General features: G+C 50.1%; 10 protein-coding genes across 11 annotated transcripts in view; 7 read left to right on the top strand and 3 right to left on the bottom strand.

Moving 5' to 3' along the window:
* Window positions 1-841: 841 nt before the first annotated feature.
* On the bottom strand, window positions 842-1,375 carry PPTG_04122 (hypothetical protein). The gene has a single exon (XM_008897948.1). It carries the CDS (start codon window positions 1,302-1,304, stop codon window positions 1,023-1,025), a length of 282 nt encoding a protein of 93 aa, XP_008896196.1. The 5' UTR covers window positions 1,305-1,375; the 3' UTR covers window positions 842-1,022.
* Window positions 1,376-1,796: 421 nt separating this feature from the next.
* Window positions 1,797-1,997, top strand: PPTG_04123 (hypothetical protein; the record flags this gene model as incomplete). The annotated part of the gene is made up of 1 exon (XM_008897949.1): window positions 1,797-1,997. The coding sequence occupies one exon, from the start codon at window positions 1,797-1,799 to the stop codon at window positions 1,995-1,997; it is 201 nt and encodes a 66-aa protein (XP_008896197.1).
* Window positions 1,998-2,822: 825 nt separating this feature from the next.
* Window positions 2,823-4,916, top strand: PPTG_04124 (hypothetical protein; the record flags this gene model as incomplete). Its single annotated transcript, XM_008897950.1, has 1 exon — window positions 2,823-4,916. One exon carries the CDS (start codon window positions 2,823-2,825, stop codon window positions 4,914-4,916), a length of 2,094 nt encoding a protein of 697 aa, XP_008896198.1.
* A 175-nt stretch (window positions 4,917-5,091) lies between these two features.
* Window positions 5,092-8,362, top strand: PPTG_04125 (hypothetical protein; the record flags this gene model as incomplete). Its single annotated transcript, XM_008897951.1, has 5 exons — window positions 5,092-5,392; window positions 5,458-5,494; window positions 5,548-7,914; window positions 7,975-8,059; window positions 8,135-8,362. 5 exons carry the CDS (start codon window positions 5,092-5,094, stop codon window positions 8,303-8,305), a joined length of 2,961 nt encoding a protein of 986 aa, XP_008896199.1. The 3' UTR covers window positions 8,306-8,362.
* Window positions 8,363-8,466: 104 nt separating this feature from the next.
* On the top strand, window positions 8,467-9,480 carry PPTG_04126 (ribosome biogenesis GTP-binding protein YlqF; the record flags this gene model as incomplete). The annotated part of the gene is made up of 2 exons (XM_008897952.1): window positions 8,467-9,006; window positions 9,076-9,480. The coding sequence occupies 2 exons, from the start codon at window positions 8,467-8,469 to the stop codon at window positions 9,478-9,480; spliced, it is 945 nt and encodes a 314-aa protein (XP_008896200.1).
* Window positions 9,481-9,747: 267 nt separating this feature from the next.
* PPTG_04127 (TKL/DRK protein kinase) lies at window positions 9,748-12,606 on the top strand (the record flags this gene model as incomplete). The annotated part of the gene is made up of 1 exon (XM_008897953.1): window positions 9,748-12,606. The coding sequence occupies one exon, from the start codon at window positions 9,748-9,750 to the stop codon at window positions 12,604-12,606; it is 2,859 nt and encodes a 952-aa protein (XP_008896201.1).
* A 2-nt stretch (window positions 12,607-12,608) lies between these two features.
* On the bottom strand, window positions 12,609-13,775 carry PPTG_04128 (hypothetical protein). Its single transcript, XM_008897954.1, has one exon. The coding sequence runs from the start codon at window positions 13,761-13,763 to the stop codon at window positions 12,768-12,770; it is 996 nt and encodes a 331-aa protein (XP_008896202.1). The 5' UTR covers window positions 13,764-13,775; the 3' UTR covers window positions 12,609-12,767.
* Window positions 13,776-14,237: 462 nt separating this feature from the next.
* On the top strand, window positions 14,238-15,197 carry PPTG_04129 (hypothetical protein; the record flags this gene model as incomplete). The annotated part of the gene is made up of 2 exons (XM_008897955.1): window positions 14,238-14,973; window positions 15,035-15,197. Exons 1-2 carry the CDS (start codon window positions 14,306-14,308, stop codon window positions 15,195-15,197), a joined length of 831 nt encoding a protein of 276 aa, XP_008896203.1. The 5' UTR covers window positions 14,238-14,305.
* PPTG_04130 lies at window positions 15,123-18,694 on the bottom strand. Of its 2 annotated transcripts, XM_008897957.1 has the most exons (3): window positions 18,479-18,694; window positions 16,900-18,404; window positions 15,123-16,826 (listed from the first exon to the last, which is right to left on the bottom strand). In XM_008897957.1, the coding sequence occupies exons 2-3, from the start codon at window positions 18,333-18,335 to the stop codon at window positions 15,629-15,631; spliced, it is 2,634 nt and encodes an 877-aa protein (XP_008896205.1). In that variant the 5' UTR covers window positions 18,336-18,404; window positions 18,479-18,694; the 3' UTR covers window positions 15,123-15,628. The 2 variants fall into 2 exon arrangements, with proteins under 2 accessions (XP_008896205.1, XP_008896204.1); XM_008897956.1 differs by having other exon boundaries at window positions 16,900-18,694.
* A 985-nt stretch (window positions 18,695-19,679) lies between these two features.
* The window catches only part of PPTG_21574 (hypothetical protein), a gene marked incomplete at both ends in the record, with an annotated part of 751 nt that continues 456 nt past the window's right edge, over window positions 19,680-19,974 (top strand). Inside the window, one exon of the mRNA XM_008898384.1 lies at window positions 19,680-19,863. Within this exon, the coding sequence (XP_008896632.1) occupies window positions 19,680-19,863 (184 nt within the window). The remainder of the gene's footprint in view (window positions 19,864-19,974) is intronic.

The raw sequence follows: 19,974 nt of genomic DNA on the forward strand, positions 1-19,974 counted from the left end.
TTCTCCTCTACACGGACACGGGACCAGGGTGTCTGTCGATCTAGATCGCTTGCGCTCATGCCGGAGGGCTAAATAAAGTGTCAAAATACACTTTTTGTATTAAAAACCTCAGCGCTTTCGGTGGGAAAATACTCTTCAATGTGGCCTTGCAGCTTTTCAGTTTCAGTAATGCCCCGAATTTCCCTGCTATCATGAAATCGATCCGCACAAGGCGGCAACGATTTGTACCGGTGAAACTGAAACTGATCTGAAGAAAAGCTATGGCAAAGTTATGAGCGCAGCGATCGGCTCAGCGAAGCAGATCGCTGCGCTCATACTGTGGATAAAAATCTCGCCGTTTGTGACTTTTTGACATGCTTTAAAGCCTTATTATGCGTTCTGGGCTTACTGTACCACGTCAGTCAGTTATTCTTCTGCCCAGTCGATGGTTCACTCAAGGCCCACCAAGCTAGATAATTGCATCCAGTGTCCGTATATACTTCACTGAGTTCCTCAGCGCGAACATCAAAAGGTTAACCTGCACGGTGTTCTGAGATAATCTGAATATTCTGTAGGCTATGCCTAATAGTGATTTTCTAGTGGCCATCTTGGGCTAGCTGTTCTCAAACAGCGTTGTCTTAGATATTTTGCAGTATAACTGGGAGATTTTCGATCACGAAGACGACAACTGGCAGTGCGGCAGGATATATACTAGGTCACTGACGACTTTGGTCACGCCATAATCATTGACTTTGGTCGCGTGACCAATCCAGCTGATCACGTATTAGCGCGTGTCCTAATAAACGTTGATCACGCATGAAAAGCTTAAAGAACGATGCTGCTTCTAGAAGCATGAAGCCATTCAGGGATTCATCGGGAAGCAACCAATTCGCAAGTCTATTATTAGATAGTTGTAATTGCCAACGTAGCCGTATTAAGACACTTCAGCGAGTGGCGGTCGGGAGATCATTGTTAGAAACTCCTTTAGTTGCTGATGAGTCGCTCACCCTCGTCGTCCAGAGCGCGTAGAGCTCGATACTCGCCTACATCCCGTCCGCGAACCCGTTCAACAAGTCCCCATTACACACTAGAGGATAATGAAGCGTCGTTGTTGACGTTAGTCGAGTCTTCCCCTCCAACACAACCAGCAACGCCGACTCCGATCCAACCGCCAACGCTGCGCTTGCCATCTGCAACAGGTTCATACGCAGCCAGCCCATTATCTCAGTGCTCGCAGCCTGACCAAGCTGTCGAGGGTCAAGCGTTGATACCGTCTTCTCCTGGTCGTCCTCCACGTCCTCCACGAGTTGGATCGCCGCAGACATATCCCCACCAGCAAAGCCGCGATGATAAAACCAAAATTTACCACCAGGGTTTTGAGTACACTCGTGCAAAGATTTCTGCAGTTAAAATAACCTACAGATGCAGCTTCTATAGGAAGCCAAAGCTGTGTCCTGCCGTCTTGTACTTCTACGCTGATACTATGACCTACGACTTTAAAAGCTCAGCTCCACATACATGCAAAAGCAGACCCGTTGCTGATTTGGCAAGTGATGATTCGGTCTGCGTCAATGTGGAAGAAGAAATGAAAGGAAACATACCCTCCTGATCTGTGGAATATATATCGAGTAAAAAGGGATATCGTGAATAGGACGAATAACCCTTTAGAGCGATTTCACCGCGAGTTGAATGCCAGGGTGAAGCCTCATCCATCACTAAAGTATTTCGTTCGCTCTATTGAGGAGCTAGCCAGGGAGTATGTCGTACTCCGTAAAAGCATAATATCCGGCGATGCTGAAGCCCCTCTGAGGCCACCAATGCGCTTTCCGAGACGGGCAACTCTCCCTGACACTGGCGATACTGATAGCTCCTCCAGTGACGACGACGATGACTGTGCACCTGGCGGTGGTAGTAGTGACGCTGACTCGGAGCTTTCAGACGAAGACCTGGGCATTGTGTACGACACTTCCTTTGACTACGAGATTGAAGACGATGAAGAAAAATCAAATGCCGCCTAGACTGCTAGTCATACTGAATACAACCACATTTGTTGTGAATATTATATTATTGCGGGTTGCCCTTCACGTGATCAAACGATGTTTGGTCACGTGACCTAATCATTTTTTTCAAAGGAGATAGTGACCTGTGAAAGTGATTACCTGGCAGTGCTCCCTCGAAGGAGAACTTGATCAATTTCTGAGGGAGTGAGACTTCCTTTATAGTCCTGGTTTGCCACGCGTACGCATTGAATTCTTCGTACTTGAATAGTATATGCACTTGGCAGTTCTCGTTGACGTAGATGCGTTATGGCCTGGCCATCATAGCATGTTAATACGCTATCACGCGCGACAAGTTGAACGAAGGTCATCCAAGCAGAATGCTCCTTGAAGGTCTCCTAATGTTACTTGTAACTCAGTCGACATTTGGAACGATATAATGTCTATGATACCCTGCAGGATATTCCGTATCCCTCCCGGTATTAATACTACTGTAGATGAGATCTCCCGTCTCGAGGTTAATTAGCGTTATATATTAGTAAATGTCTAAAAAGGCTGCACGAATGAAGGAGATATGAGCATGAAATCGTGCTGCCGAGGATGCAGGAATTTATCCGGTGCGGCGAAAACATGCGCAGTTCGAATTAAAAGTCAACTCCTCGTTGGACTAACGCAAGATCACTTCAACGCTAATACCAGTACTCACATGCAGTGCAAGGTCCCATTTTGAACTAAATATGAACCTAGCAAAGTGGCATTCCCGAAATGGAATGATTCACAGTCAGTTTTAATCTCACCTTTCTGGCAAAGCAAACGAGCTCAAATTGTTCCAAGTTCCACGAGCTAATGGGAAAGGTTGAACCAGAACCAACACGTAAAGGTCCGCACAAGCCTTCGATCGACTCATCGGTGACACTTCGCGAGAGCCAATATGTCACGGTTAAAACAAAGAGCAAACGCTCGATCATGCGAGGCCAAATATTCAACATCATACGTCGACTTGCCGCAATTGCTGCAGCGATCCAGTATGTTATCGTTTCCATGTCGGCCACATGGTGGGCTCTGCAAGTTCTGAGCGGAGCGCACAATCCTGTGGAGACTTTACGAGTATTCCCGGCATCTCTCGTCCAAGGGTATCTAGGCGAAGGGCTCATTCGCGACAGTCCTCTGGTACAAGATATACTAGGCGGTGACACAACTCCACGAGACTATGCACTGTTCCTTGAGTCGGAAACGAAGACCTCCACGGAAAACTGCTCCACAGTGCCTCTTTTTAATTCTGCAACCTACAACTACGAGTTTTTAAGCGAGAGATACCAGGGAATGATTGACGACACAAAGTATAACACCTCCCAACTTGCCAATTTGGAGCTCGTACTGATTGTAGTCGACTGTACGTTCAGGCAAATTGTGCTGGGGGACCCGTCTGCAGTGCGAGTGTTCAACTTAGTTCGTTCGCGATTTGACCCCAACGACTTGTATTTGATCACAATGTCGTTTAACATACAAGAATTCGAGATCCGCGAATTAAAGAAGAAAGGTCCAGCCATGGTGGGTATACTCACATTGGTGCAAGACATGCAGGCTGAAACAGTGGATACGTTTTATATGGTCGCACTACGTTATCCGTACGAGCGCGTGCCAACCTTCGAGTTGTACGAGCGGGTAGGAGTAACGAGTGATAGTTATCGGGAGCTGCGCAGTATTCCACGAGATCCGCTGACTAGTCCTGTTAAACATGTGCTCACGGCACGAAAGCGCGGCTTCTTCCATGGCGACACTCAGTGTAATGTTCGTGTAATGTATTCATCGCTGAATGGGTTGAACGCTAAGACAGCGCTCACACGCTGGGAATGGATTGGTCAGGCTATAATAGTGGATTCGTGGGCCTGGGTGCACTGCATTCACTTTTTCTTTGGCTTGCAGACAATTTATTCCTTGATTGTGCTTTTTCTCGTGACGTATCAGAAGATTCGCTCGGGTAAAGTTTGGATCGGCGATCCATTCTCATCGATATCGACAGCAGATATAGTGATGCGGGGTATCCTCGTACTAATCTCATGCTTTCTTGACGGTTTTTGGTCTGTCAACGAGTACGCGATGTCTAGAGCCACGATGCTTACAGGGTCCCAATCGGTTCGTGTCCATAAAGAGATTATGCACGCTGACATCCTGGTGATCGTTCTAAGTCTGGTGGGTTTTATTAGTGCTATCTTTCGCGAGCGCCTAGATCCATCAATTGCCATCTTCCTCTTCGAGTTTATTCACAAATTCCGTTTAACTTTGATTCGAACTGCACCGGCCGTTGTGGAGAGAGTTTCGACGTACTCAAACATTCAATGGCACCTTGGTATGGCGAAGGTCACTCCTGAGGTCGCAGCGTTGTCTCCGCTGCGCATGTGGTCATCGTTCCAGTTTCCAGCTAAGGATCCAGCGTTTATCATCGTTTCTTTCTTTCCCACGACGTATCTGATGGTTTCAATGTCGGCGCTTGCTATACTTCGCAAGATCTATCGGTGGCGTTATCCTGATAGAGTTCACACCAGATCAAGCCAAAGTAAAGATACGTCTGGAAGCGAGAATGCCGCCATGTCGACGAAAGGAATTGTTACTAACTTTGAAATTTCAACCGGCGCGATGCTCCGTAACCGGTTCGGTCTTATTTCAGACTACAACAACTATGTCTACTTCAAAGGTATGAAGTTCGCATCTCCTGATGGTGTCTACTGTTCGGGCTACGTGATTGTCAACGGCAAATATCTAGTGAGTACGAAAAAGTTGCTGGAGGTTGTCATGATCAAGTTGTTCCACGCACGTCTTACGAATGTGTATGCGTACGAAGTAGACGGAAACACTGTCAAGGACACTGCTAGACTTGTGTATCCGAATACGTTCATGTGGTCCGATTTGTGGCGTCTTAACGTCACAGTTCTACTTTAGTTAATCAGAATGAAATATATATTATGCATTTTGGTTTATGAGCAAACTAAAAAAAAATTATATTTTACAATTGTTTCTGGGTGTTTATTTTCGCGATATCTTACTAGTGTTTTTAACCGTCGCGACCTGTAGCTTTAGTGGTAAAGTTGTCGAGTCGAGCGTAGCAGTTCGTATCATGTCAGAGCCGCCGCCATCACCCGGGGGAAAGAAAAAGGTTCCAAAGCATCTTCGCCATGCCATTTCTAGTCGGAACAAGGTGGTGACGGCAACACGCTCAAAGCGTAAGCCTCGAGTGTATCTGGTAAAGCGATTCACGGGAGAGCCCATGCGCGAATGGGTGCAACGAAACCTCGAAAGTTCCTTGGCTGGCAACACTTTCAGTGCTACCATGGCCATTTTGAGTACTTTCCAGGCTCTATTTCACGTTAGTCTCAACTGGACAGGACTCCGAATTGGACTCGATTCATGGATGCAAGGTACAAAATGATGAGTATAGAGAGGTCTATTATTTGTCTGGAACTAATCTTTAAATCATTATCAGAGGTTGATTTCAGCCTGAACTTGGTTTTCACTCTCGAGTACGTCTGTATTTCAAAATATTAGCATCAAAATTCTAACCTTGTTTATTTAGGTACATCGTTCACGTGTATGCGGCGTTCGATCGCCTCGAGTACATCGTGAGTTTCTTTCCGCTTGTCGAGTTTGCTGTAGTTCTGCCTTCGTGGTTTGACCTCATCACCACGCACACACCCAGCATCGACTACGCTGATACTCTTCCTCAGGTTTCTCGGATGTTGCGTCCTCTACGCTTCATTCGTATTTTTCGACTTGTGCAGTTTGCGACATCATCTCTTCAACAACAAGCTTGGGCTGCGATGCTCACTATTGTTTCTATTGTCTTCACAACAGCTGGTGTGGTACAAGCAACCGAGGCTTGTCTCCAAGAGTGTGATGGAGAGCCAAAAGTGTGCAAATGTCGCGATCTGTCGTTCCCGAATTTACTCTACTTTGTGGTTGTCAGTATTTCAACGCTAGGCTATGGTGATATCTCTCCAGTGTCCATGATTGGCAAGTTCGTTATCGCCTTTGTTATCCTTTTCACGTTCATTGTCGTGCCGATCCAAGTGAACCGTATTCAGGCCACTATCACATCGCACACAGACTACTCGTCTGCTTATTCTGAGGCCAAGCTACACCCGCACGTGATCCTCACCGGATTCGTCAATGCTGACTCGCTCTCGGTATTTTTCGGTGAGTTTTTTCATCCCAGCAATCTCAATTGGAACGAGCGAGTGGTGATTCTCAACGCCGCTCCACCCACACCCGAAATCAACAAGGTGTTGCACGTATATGACAGTAAAGTCCAGTACATTGTGGGCTCTCCAATGCTGGATGAGGACTTAACCCGAGCTGTTTTGAGCGATGCGAGCGCTTGTTACGTCCTTGTGAACCGACAGTCTTCACGTCCACAATATGCTGATCAGTGCTGTGCACTTATAACAATTGCTCTACGTCGTGGAAACCCTACTTGCCCAATCTACGCGCAAATTATCAACTCTCGGAACGCTGCTACGTTGCTCAAAATGGGTGCTAGTGACGTGATAGTAGTCGGGATGCTCAAGTTTTCGATTCTAGGACGAAGTTGCCAGGTGAACGGGCTGCCAACACTTCTTCTTAACCTGCTTGCTCAATGCAACAGCGATCTGGATAGTCATCATTCATCTCTGCAATGGCAGCGTCAGTATCTCCATGGCTACATGCACGGTATCTTCCTTGTTGATATCCCACGAACCTTCTCGAGTCTTACATTTGGAGACCTCATTCGCTTCCTGTACGACAAGGCGTCTATAATTCCACTAGCGATGCTAACTGATGATGGAGTGCGCTTTATCGACATGGACTTCAAACTTGGTGCCACCGCGGACCCGAACCTTTGCTGTAAGGTATACGCCATTGCTAAGGGTCTCAGTGCTGTCGAAGGTGTCATGAAGATCCCACCGGAGCAGATTCTGTCGTATCGCAAAGGTATGCGTCGTAAAGGCAAGTCAACATCGGCTAGTAATTTGATGGACATGAAAAAAATCAAGCCCGCGCTGGGCAATGAGGTCGAGCAGATCCGCGAGAGTATCATCAACATGTACACTGTCGCTGAAGACTACGACGTAGAAGCTGCGATGGGTTTGGCTGAAAAAGATTCCAACGGGTACAACACAAGCTCCCACGAACGTTTAATGGGGGAAATGTCGGAGTATGAGCGCTTTGCAGCGCTAGGAGTGCCTGAGGATGTCGCTGATCACATTGTAGTGTGCGGCTTCCCATCCGACACTTACCATTTCATCAAGACCATTCGGGAGGTGCCTATGCCCGACGATAATACCCCGTCCCCAGCCGTTGTATTTCTGGCGTCGAAGTGCCTGGACGAGCGCGAATTTGAGCGTCTGCGTGGATTTTGTGACGTGTTTTTTGTGCAAGGTTCACCTGTGAACTTTGGTGATCTCAAGAAAACTAACATCCGCTTTGCGATATCGGTTTTAATCCTCACTCAGTCGTCTGAAGCGCAGTACTCAGACCCGAATATGGTGGATGCTGACGCTATTACCATTGTGAGGTACATTGTGGAGATTAGTCAACGCACACGGATGCCCAATCTCGTGGTAGAGTTGGACAAATCGTCGAATGTCAAGCTGCTGAGCTCGCTCGCCAATGAGCGTCGTACGAGCTCTGCCTTCGGGTTACCAGCACTAGTAGTTCGTAACGTATCATATCGTTCTCCTCGACGTGAAAGCGTGTCCACTGTTGCGCGACGTGACTCGTTGTGGTCTTCTCTCGACGAAGGGGACGGCAACACCGACGCCTCACTCGTGCTGGAAGAGTTCATCGCATCTGGACGAGTTTTCATGAATTCAATGCTCGATTCGCTTTTAAGCGAATGCTACAGGAAGCCGTGGATCACTCAGTTCCTTCACTTACTCATCAACGGCAGCGTCAACGATCTCGAGTACGTATCTTTTTGCAGTGTGAAGGTGTGCTAGGACATTAACACTGATACTTTTTTTAGAGAGCGCCGCCTGTTCCAGGTCGAGGCACCTGATGAGCTGGTGGCTCTAAAATATGGCGAATGCTTTCGCAAGTTCCTTGACATGGTCCATGCTTCCTTTTCAGTACCAGTTTAGGAAATGAGCTCGAACTAACATCTTCTTTGCTATAATTTTGTCCAGGCAAGTTGCATGATTATCGGGTTGTGGCGACCCGAGCGTGGCGTGGTGCTTCCCCACCCATGTGTCTTTATTAATCCTCCCATGGAACTTCAAATCGAGCCTGGTGACCTCTTCTTCGTTGTTGGGAAGCCTTTCACCTTCACCTCAAGCCCGGATATCTTTTCGCTTTAACATTAAAGTTGAAGTAAAAGTTGTATTTTTATTCGTTTTTTCACGAATCAAAACCCGTTATTATCTTATTTTCATCCAATCATATCTATACTTCTTCTGTGGTGCAGCATTATTAGTGGCGACGTTGTATAGCATCGCGTCCTGCTCGGTCCTACGCGTAGATGAGTGCGTTCAGGTCCAAGTTCCTGTATCCGGCCAAGGTGAACTGGTTCCCGGGCCATATGGCCCTGGCTAGACGTCAAATGGTGGCACAAATGGACGCTGTGGACGTGTTGATTGAAGTGCGAGATGCTCGTATCCCTTGGAGCTCAGCTAACCCCGTCCTGGAAGAAGCGTTCGGCAAGTCTAAGCCTCGTCTCGTGGTCTTTAATAAGAGTGATCTGGCCAACTCGAACATGCAACAACGAGTAGAAAAGCAGTGCAAAAACCAGCTCGGAGAGGCGACCGATTGCCTCTTCACGTCCGTGACTAAAGGCAAACGGCTGCAGGCCATTTTGCAATGGTGTAACAAGCACAGTCAAGCTCAATTCAAGAGCACAGCCGGATCTATGGTCATGGTGGTCGGTATCCCCAATGTGGGCAAAAGTTCGCTCATTAACGAGTTCCGAAGGCTCTCGAACTCCGGAAAACTGGCCAAAGGTCGAAGTAGGGCGACAGTGGGGCCGACACCCGGCGTTACCGTTCGCAACGACATTATCAAAGTCTGTATAGCGATTTGGAGGAAGGCTGAGTTAAAGGTTATCGGCTAATGTGAATATTTGTTGGTCTAGGTGAACGACAAGCCGGCGGTGTACGTGGTGGACACACCTGGTGTTATGCTACCCAATATCCCGTCGGCGGAGACGGGTATGAGACTGGCGCTAACAGGAGCGATCAAGGATGAAGTGGTGGGCACGGAGCTGATTGCAGACTATATGCTGTTCCTGCTAAACCAGACGAAGTCGACGCGGTACGTGGACGCGCTGAAGCTTCCAGGTCCGACAGACAACATCGGTGAACTATTCAAGCTCGTACACAAGCGGTGCGGTGCACTGGGCAAGGAGCCGGACGTTCAAGACCGTCTCGCTGCGCAGTTCCTGCTAGCAGAATTCCGTCGAGGAGCGTTTGGAAACTTCACTCTAGACCCCATCGAGTCACCGCCTAAAGTCATCAAACCTGCAGCTCCTACGTCGTAAAATGCCAAACCGGGGATAATAGACTCACATCCTTTAATGGCTAACCCTCAATAGTGCGAGGATCAGCAAAGTCCCAAGGTGTGAGGACGAGAGCGAGGTTAATGATCCGCTATTCTTAGTGGGCTGCCAATGGCTGCACCTGTTCATCCAGTTTGCAAGTTGCTCGCTGCTCTTGAAGTCGTTTCGACAAGCGAACTCGACGTACACAGATAGCTCGCGCTTGAGACTGCCCTTAAAATAAGGTGCAACCGCCGGTGGCAAGTCGGAATGATCCCATTCCCGCTTTTCCAAACGAGGCACACTAGAATGACCGACACGCCCACGCGGGTGTCCATGGCGAAAGTGATCCCTAGAGATGCGTCAGGCAAGGTGACCGATATGGTTCGTAGCAGTGGACGTAGTGGCACCAACCAGCTCAGCAAGAACGAGTCTCCTTTGTATACACTTCCGTCGCCCAAGACGCCCAATGGCGTGAGCAGTGCACCGGTATCTCCGCAGAAAGGCACTCGACTGCACATTATGGGCGCCAGTATGCACGACCTCAAGCTCAACCACATTTTCCGTCCCCGAGCGAGCAGACACGGCGAGACTCCAAGCCGTCAAGAAGACATTGGCATTTCCTTCGTGTCGCTCGAGTTTTCCAATGCAGAAATGGAGCAACGATTCACGTTGGCTCGATGTGTCAAGTACCAGACTCGACTCAAATTTGGAGCAGGATTCACCGCCTTCTTTATTCCATTGCTGGTTATTATGCAAGTGAGCTTCAAGGCCAACTCGGAAGATGGTGGCAAGTGGACCCAGCTACCGCTGGTTATGGTCTTCCCGGGTGTCGTCACCTTAATGGGGATACTCGTGATCCTCTTCCAACACTTTTTCATGACCCACATGCGCTGGTTAACTCTGGTCTGTCTAATCGGACAGATCAGCGCGTTACTAGACACCACGGCTGCTGGTACTATGGTGAGCGAACGTAACATTTGGGTGCAGTTCATCTTCTCACTGGGTATCACGAGCTCGACGGGGTTAACCTTTCTCAAGTCGACTACAGTGCTGGTGTGCTCCAGTATATTCTTCCTGATTCTAGCTTGGGTCCGCTTTGCTAGTAAAACGTCCACTGAACAGCTCAGTGCTCCTGGAACCGTGAGTGCTGCTATTATCCTCTACTCGATCTTGCTCTGCTTCTTGTCGTGGAACTGGGAGTACGAAGAACGTCGCGACTTCGTGTTGACTGAAAGACTCGCTCAAGAGAACGTTATGGTGCAGATGACCATGGAGATGACTGGCTGGTTCAGCGGTGGAGCTGCAGATCAATCGCCCGACAACAGATCCGACGCTGGTGGTATTCTCAGTGCGAATTGCCACATCGACCCCAAGGACGTGCTAGTAAAGGAGGAACTGGGTGAAGGAACCTTTGGTTGTGTGTATGCAGCCACGTGGAAAGAGACTCGCGTTGCTGTTAAAAAGATCACTTTACAGGGTGACACCAAGTCCATCGTGACGAGTTTTGGCTCAGAAGCAAGTGTCATGGCTCAACTGCGTCACCCGAACGTGGTCATGTTCATGGGCGTCATGGTTCACCCGGAATTCGTCGGTCTGGTCATGGAACTCTGCCCTAAAGGAAGTGTGTACAGCGTCATCCACAATAACGACGTTAAGATCGATTGGTCTTTGTTGCTGCGTATGATGGTCGACTCGAGTCGTGGAATGCACTTCTTGCACTCGAGTAAACCGCCTATTCTCCACCGAGACCTCAAGAGTGTGAACCTACTTATTGATGCCGACTGGAGATGCAAGGTATCGGACTTTGGTCTCTCCAAGCTCAAAGCGTTCCGTGAAGATCGAAATGATGCGAGTATGAACGCTAATACTAATACTGGGAACACGCCTAATGTTTCTCGGGTGTTCATCGGCTCGAGTGTCTGGATTGCACCTGAGGTATTCAAGGGCGAGGAACACACTGAAAAGACCGACGTGTACAGCTTCGGTGTCATCATCTTTGAAGCGTTGAGCAGCTCTGTGCCGTACAATTCCATCTCGGTAGATGCAGTTCCCTTTGTGGTTCAAGCTGGAAAACGTCCTATTGACTTCCACGCTTTGGAGTTACCTGAAGGGGATGCTATGCAGGATCTCTACACTCTCATGACACGTTGCTGGAGCGCTGAGATTTACGCTCGGCCGTCATTCTCTGTCATCATTTCGACGCTGCAGTCTATTCTGACCAAACACTGCGGTGACGAGAAGTGGGAAGATCATATTATCTACCCCGACCGGAAGATCGTAAGCGCTTCGAACGCACCAGCGGATGACGATGGATTGTCTATCCGTGAGGAGGATTTGGTTATCGATTCGGCTATCGGACGCGGCGTCTTTGGAGTCGTGTACAAGGGCAGCTACTTCGGTACTCCTGTCGCCATTAAGAAGCTACATGTGAGTGGTGTACCTAAGAACACATTGGTGGAATTTGAGAAGGAGTGCAGTATCATGAAAGGTCTACACCATCCGAATATTGTGCTGTTCATGGGCTCCTGCTCCAAGCCACCTACGCTCTTGCTGGTGACTGAGCTGCTTGCGAATGGAAGTTTCTTCGATATCTACCACAAGATGCCACGTCCTGAACCAGCTCGTCAGTTGCGTCTGGCTTACAGCATAGCGTTCGACATGGCCAAAGGATTGGCGTATCTGCACAACCACAATCCGATCGTGATTCACCGCGATCTCAAGTCCCAGAACATCCTGTTGGACGATCGGATGCGCACCAAAATTGCAGACTTTGGTCTATCCAAGTTCCGTGATGTTGGTAAGACGATGTCTATCTGCGGTAGTCCGCTCTGGGTGGCACCGGAAGTGCTCCGTGGTGAGAAATATGGCACTCCATGCGACGTCTACAGCTTCTCGATCATCGTTTGGGAGGCACTGGCTTGGGGAGAGCCTTACCCGGATCTGGGTTCGAGTGACATAATGAACGGCGTTGCTGGAGGAAATCTACGCCCGACTGTGCCGGACGGAACACCTACAGCGCTGGCCAGGTTGCTAGAAGAGTGCTGGACCAAAAAGCAGGACCAGCGCCCGACGTTTAACGAACTCGTACCAAGACTCGAGGCTATGGGCAAGGATTTCGGAGTCTAGACTTGGTGTCCAAGCAACAGAAAACTTTAGTTCACTTACTGCTAGCTAGTACAGTAGTCCTTCCAAGTATTAGGCTAGCTTCCCATCTTACCTGGTTCCTAGACAACTCCGCTCTCATCGTGTATTTAATACAGACAATTCTATTCTTGTGCTGCGATGTTCTACTCGCTTTTCTCTTCAGGTGTCAGCGCTGACTGGAAAACACGGTAGTGGTGATTCAGCGACTTGATCGTGTGCAACATGAATGAGCTCATGAGCACGCCGTCGCCAGGATTAGCGCGATCAAACACAACACGCCGAGCTCGACTGTGCACCAATGCCATGGCACACATAGCGCATGGCTCTTGGTCAAGGTACACGTCATATCCAGTGCATAAGTACGACTCGCTCTTCTTGCTTTCGTCCTCCACCAATTTTAAAGTGGCTGTGGCTTCTTCATCTTCGCACTTCTGCTTCTTGCGACCAGTCTCCTTGTCCTCTTGAGCCTCTCGTCGGCGGTCACGTTCTGCAACCGCATCGACTGCTATCATCACGGGGTGATATAGCGTCTCAAATTTGTATTTAGTTTGCGTATCCTCACTCAATTCCGACGTAGCAACCTGCTCGTCCACGTCGGGGTCCACGACCACACAGCTCCATGAACAGTTTAGTGTTTTCTGTCTCTCCTCCTTCAGCTTCTTCCCAACTTGCACCGCCGTTCTCAAGTGTTTCTCCATCTTCATCTTCTCCTCTTCCTCAATTGCAGGCAATACTGCAGCCTCCTCGACGCTGGCGTGGAAGATCAGCGGCCAGTGCTTCGTGTGCTTCTCAAACAGTTCACGAGTGCGTGGTGCAAGCTTCAGAGTCTCCGCTGTCGTGAGTTTAGCCTCAAATATTGTCTCCAATTGTTGCAAGTCGTGTGAAGACGTTGAAATGTCTGGATCATGGGAATTTAATGGACATACAAGTGCCACGAGCATTTTCGGCATCTCGGGGTGCTTCTTGAGACGCTTGAGATGCGCGAAACCGAGCGCCGTTAGTGGCTGAAAATTGGTGGAAAGGTGCTTCATGACCTTGGAGCCGAACCGGGCGGGAAATTCCAATGCCACGAAGAGCTGCTGCGCCTCCAGCACCTCCGGATCAACTGCATCAGGAGCCACGACTTCCAGGAGCTCCATTTTCGACTGGCAGATGTTAAATAGTGTTTCATACACAAGTCTAAAGAATAAATTTCGACCATCGAAAAGTTGAAGCGTAGCCATTTACAGAAGGTCATCCTCGACCTATTTTCTGAGCTGGGGACTGCATTGCAGCGTTCTTTCGCTGATGTCATGCCATCACACAAGTTATTAAGTGTAGCTCCGACGCAGCCGAAGGTGCTGCCGTTCGCATCTGCAACGGATTCCACGCTTCATCGCCCGGCGTGGAGGAGCACCCGAGCAATTGAGTCTTCTACGCTGACTCCGCGTCGAGTAAGAGAGTTCTTAGTATCATTGTGGTATGTGGCTAACAGAAGCCTTTGTTGTGTTAGTAGCCACCTTCTCGGTTTCGTGGCCAACTACGCTACGACCTGCTTGGTCCTTTGCAATCACCAACTCCAAGGACAGTGGAGTCAACATATGCTTCTGAATCGCCAGTAATCGGTGGCGGTTCTGAGACTCCTAACGGTGTTACAGGCGAACCTGAGAGTCCAAATCCAGTCCAGCAAGTAATCGCTACTATGAAAGACGTTGCTGTTGCTGTTGCTGATGTAACTGCAGCAAGTGATGAAGCAGTAGCAAAAGGTCGAGATGCTGCTGCGAAAGCTTTAATGACAAATCTAGAAGAGTTGAAGTGGTTCCAGCATCGGTGGCTGGATAAACACGGCAGGGACAGCAACCTCAAGACGACCCGCGAACAATTAGCTCTCATGCGACGTTGGTTTGATTCACTTGACGCCGATGGATCGGGCGAAATCGGGTTGGACGAGCTGGAAGATCCTCTTGTATCGGTCGGACTAGCAAGCAGTCGGGATGATGTCCAGCATCTAATTGAGGAAGTAGATGTCAATGGCACCGGCAGCGTTACTTTCGACGCATTCTTGAATCTATTCTATCCTGAAAGAGTCAAACGTGAACGGATCCGAAGATTTCCTCCGCCACTGCATGCTCCTAAACATCGACCCCCGGCGCGGCTCAAAGTATCTCCAAGTCCATCCGGAACGAATCCGATGGTAAAACGTTCTAGACAAGTCGAAACTAATGTTGTCAATCCAGTGGCACGTCTATTTGAGAACCTCCAAGCAGGCAAACTCGGCGATCTAGCTGTTCCTTTCCCCGTTCTCATCACGGCCTATCGACGACGCATGTTACTTGACGCGCACATGGCTGACAATCCGGCTGCAAAAAGGTATCGTACGCTCTTGGTCGATGAATGCAGACTATTAAATGGAGTATTGACAAAACCATAGAGTGGGGTCCTCTGTGTTGCAGGCACTTGAAACAACAAAGCGAGAAAACTCCATGCCGGACATGTATGACTGGCGCAAGACTCATTTCGACCTTCAACACCATTTTCCCACACTACAGGCCCGACCAACATCATTTAAAGCAACAGAAGCGATCAAGAAATAATTATAACACAACTGACATTCTCTTTTCTCTCCCTGAATCAAATCTCGCCACTTTACAGATTCATTTCAAGCGCCAAAACATCTCGCCCGTGCCGAAAGGCAGCTCGACTCACAATATCCTATAGCGTCGCTGTCCTTGATGATGCACTCTCGAACGTGAGAGGCCTTTTAAAGCCCGACTCCATCTACTCGTCCGATAAAGACACCACCCCTAACCAGTAAGGGCAGCTCGGCTTCTTTCGCAATGGGCAGGTAGGTCCGCAGCATCCACTCCCACGCCCTGCCACTTCCCTCTGGCTTCCCGTGACCCAAGTTCGCCAACAAGGCATCCGTGGTGTTCCGTCCTAATCTTCTCTTCGCATTGCGTCGTTGCTTGCTGTTTCCGCCACCTTTCTGACTGTCGACCATCGCTCATATTGGGCTCAAAAAAAGTTACTTGGCATTCACTGTACTCATTGGTGGAGTCTTCGAAGAGCCACTAGTACTTGTCACAGGCTTCTGCATTGCTGTCTGAGACGGCTGAGAGGCTTGAGGTCCCGACGTTGCAGCGCCCGGGTGCTGTTGGTTCGGGGCAGCACCCTGCTGACTGCCAGCCTGGCCGGCAGCTCCTCCTACTTTTGTGCGCTTGAAGGCCGCTGCGTTTGCTGCTGCTGCCATCTGCTGCTGAGACTGTGAGAGCGTTCTCTTCTGACCCGCCAAGTGCGCTGGATCGTTGCTTCCGTTCTTCATTGAGTCGCCTCCAGACAGTCCTGAGCTCCCATCGCCTTGAAGGTCATCAGATCCCAGCAGCGACGACGACAGATCCAGATTCAGGAAGTCGGAAGACTCGCTCAGGCTCATATCTCCACTCATACGCTGCTGGTTGGCGCCACCGTTTGCCTGACCATTCCGCTGGGCTTGAGCTTGAGCTTGCGCACGAGCTTGGGCCTGGGCTTGCTGTTGCTGTTGCTGTTGTTGCTGCTGTTGCATGTAGTTCGGGTTCTGTCGCTGCTGCATCTGCTGCTGCATTTGTTGCTGTTGCATTTGCCGCATCGAGTTCTGACGTTGAAGTGCTTGGTTCTGCTGGAACTGCTGCTGTTGAAGCGAGTTTTGACGCTGCATCTGGGCTTGTTGCTGAGCCTGCTGCATTTGAAGCTGCCGCCGCTGCAGTTGGGCTTCCTGGAACTGCTGCAACTGCTGTGGGGTGAGTTGCTGCCGCATCTGGGGGTTCTGCTGCATCTGCATCTGCAAGTGTTGCTGCTGCATCAACTGCTGCTGAGTCATTCGGTTTCCATAAGGCATGTTACCTACTACGTGGCCTTGAGGCATCCCGCCAGCTCCCGGGTTCATAGCCATGCCTGGAGGAGCATCACCAGCCATCATCGCCGCGTTGCCGGCGGTTCCAGTAGCACTACCCGGTACAGCACCAGTGCCTGTTGCACGAGGATTTCCACCGGCCTTGTGTTGTGCCCGTGCACCCATCGTCACAGCCAAATGCTGTAGTCGCGTCTTCAGCGATGAAAAATCGCCATACTCATCCCGATTCTTCGCTGTACGGTACAATGAATCTTCTAGTCTCCTAGCCATATCCGGCAACCGTCGAATCCACTCAGCAGGTGCATCCGGTTTTCGCTGCTGCAGCAAACTAACACTGTACAACATCAACAGCAAAACAAAGACAAATTAGCCATCAACCGCTGGGAATTTCATCATTGGGTACGTACATTTTGCCGATCATCTTCCGACGTAGAGGAAGGTCGTTCTCCGACTGCCACGCCGTCTGCGTATCGTTGCTGCCACCAGGCGTCCGACCGGCAGCGCGCTGTTGGGCCTGTTGTTGCGCCATTTGCGCAGCTCGCATCCGTGCTGCGTTCATCATACCCGCTTGCTGTGCGTTCTGCTGGGGATTACCCATCATCATGTTCGGATTACTATACTGCGCGTACGCCGCGTTGCCAGGAGCCCCTCCACGGTTCATCGCTGGGTTGCCACGATGCATGTAAGCATTTCCGCCCATCACGTTCTGTTGATTGGCAGCGCTCTGACTCATCGAGATACGAAGCACCTCCATCGGCGGCGGGATCAAGTCTGGATGCTGCATCATCATAGCCTTTACGCGCGCAAACTCTTCTTCGTACGAGGATGTCGGCGGTCGATAGGCCTGGCCAGACTGACCTCCCATGTACTGGCCAGCAGCGCTTGTAGGCGGCGCTCCACTAACACCACCAGGCATTTGACCCGCGTGCATTTGCTGTTGATACGGTTGGCCAGCGAACTGCTGCGGTTGCCCGTTCTGTTGGTTCATCATCATCTGGTTGGCGTATTGTCGCTGCTGCTGCTGCATCTGCATTTGCTGTTGTTGCTGTTGCTGGTTGCCAATGTGCGGTCGAGCGGACGACGTAGTGGACGGAGCAGACGTCATGGCATTGCTGCTTGACGTGTTGCTGCTAACGGGCGCTGAAGACGCACTAGACTGTGTCGTCGACGTTGCAGACGACGGCGCAGAAGATGCTGCTGTAGATGACGCAGTGGACGTGGCTGTAGTCGAACTCGATGTCTCCGACTTGTGCGGCGCAGACGACGGGGCGGCGCTAGTCGTAGTCGATGACGTCGCGTTGGACGTCGAAGAAGATTGAGTCGTCGACGTTGGAGCACTGCTGGCCTCTTTCTTGGTTTGTGAGTCTGTCTCATTCTTAACGTTCATCTTGGCCTTGTCATCTACAGATGACGCGTCCGTCGTCACGGCAGAAGAAGAAGTGCCAGTGGTGGACGACGAGGGCGCACCGCTCGCCTCGAGCTCCGAGCCGAAGTAGTTCGAGGCCATGTCCCCAGACGAGCTGGTGGGCGGCGCAGAAGACGTAGGCGCCGACGAAGCCGCAGATGTGGGCGCTGCGTTGTCCCCTGGTTTCTGGTTCTGCGTGTTAGGCGAAGGCTTGGGCGAGTCGCCGAAGCTGAAGTCGTTGTCGCCGCCGCTGGGCATGGAGGCGAAAGGGTCGTCTCCGAGACTCTGTACGCCCGTGGGGGTCCCCACACTGAACGGCAGGGCGCCGCCACTGCCGCCGTTGGGCGAATTGCCCATAGGTGCGCTGTTGGTCCAGGAGCCCAGCGAGCCCAAGTCCAGTAGGTCGCCGCCGGCGAAATCGAAGCCGAAGGAATCCATCGCGCTTGGTTAATTGGTTTAAATACTAGCACAAAGACTACAAGACACTATAAGGCGGGAGGATTCCGTCTGCCATGTCACACAACGAGAGATCCACAGGTTACAAGACGCTGAGAAACATAACGAATCGACTGTCTGCGTACCTGGTGAGCGAACGTTCCCTCCCCCGTTTACTGCTGATCCAAACTGAGGGATAAGAAGAGATCGCGGAGTGGCGGACGCGGTCTGTCTACACTGCTGCTTGGTGTCGCTCCCGTCGTTCGTGCCTGCTGCGCGCGGAGGTTTTGTTGGGCCTCTGACGGCTGAAGCGCCCCGTTCAAAACTGAGGGAAAAAGCAAAAATAACGTCTTTGGCGGGCGGGACGAACAGTGTCAAAGTATACTTAAGAAGTGAAAAACCTCGCAATTTTCAAAAAACCTCGTGTTCAAAATATGACAAAAGCGGGGGTTGTGTTCTCCCTGCTCTGGCTTTCTCTCGCGCGCGAAATGCTCCCCCCTCAACTGGTGCACTCCTTGGTGAGATTACTACACCACAGCCGGCGTCACCAGTCGAGCCGCGCGTTTGGCGGCTGATTCCTAGTGTGCAAAATGCATTGTAGTAGTGACGTTTCGTATGTCTAGCAGAATGCTGCGTCAGTCAAGATCGCGCACCTCAACAAAACCTGCGAGAGGCACACTACTCCCACTATTTGAAGCCCGTCGCGATTGGCCAGATCGAACGTAGTTTGGAGTGGCAATTCTGATTGGCTACATTTTCAAGTAACATTGCTAAAATAGTACTGTATCCCTTACAAAATAAGTATGACGAGCTGTAGTATTCTATTAGACCAATACATTTGATATTCTACCAAAATTAATATCTTCCGATTTCCACCGACTGTGTTATAGTTTGCCACAGCGTCAATGCTACCGTGAATAGGGAACTTTCGTTTCTGGACAATCTCGGCACTTTTGGAACATCTCTACTTGCTAAAAAGAAATTGGCGTGCGTGAGTTGGGTGCACAATGCGAATGTGGAGTCTGGAGGACAGTCAGCATGCTTGTGTGTGCTGTTGTGGCGGTAACTGGCAAACCACTTTCAATTATAACTGGTAGCTGGTAATGATAATCCACCGCTCGACTGGGGCGACTGCAGTAACCGCAATATTCATGCGCTTCGGTGCTGTGTGACATCGGAATACGAGACCAAGTCGCGCATTTTGTCTTGGGTTGACCCGAACACCCGATACACATATATGACATCGTTTGGCGCGACGTTGTGCTTGGTTGTAAGCGAGGAGTTGCACGAGGAAACCCGTAGTGTGGAGACGCCACATCTGGATGAGCATCGACAAGAATGGTGTATATGCGCTCGGTGCTGAAAATCTGCATGTACAAGATTACCCACACGGAGTGCGACAACGACAACTGTTACTTCTACATTGACGTCTGCTCGGACAAGACAACCTCGACGCATGCGTTGCATGCGTCCCCTACCCCTCACGCACCGGTTGAGGACGGATCTGAAATAAATAACCTAGCTGACATTGGTAGGAAGCTAAGTATAATACAACCAATCACTTAACACTAAGCACAACAAGAATTTCAAATTTTGAAATCCATACGTATGGAGAAAGCTGGTCAGGGGCAGGCAACCCCCC

Source organism: Phytophthora parasitica, assembly GCF_000247585.1.
Source record: "Phytophthora parasitica INRA-310 unplaced genomic scaffold supercont2.6, whole genome shotgun sequence".
In the NCBI taxonomy this organism is placed as follows: domain Eukaryota; phylum Oomycota; class Peronosporomycetes; order Peronosporales; family Peronosporaceae; genus Phytophthora; species Phytophthora nicotianae.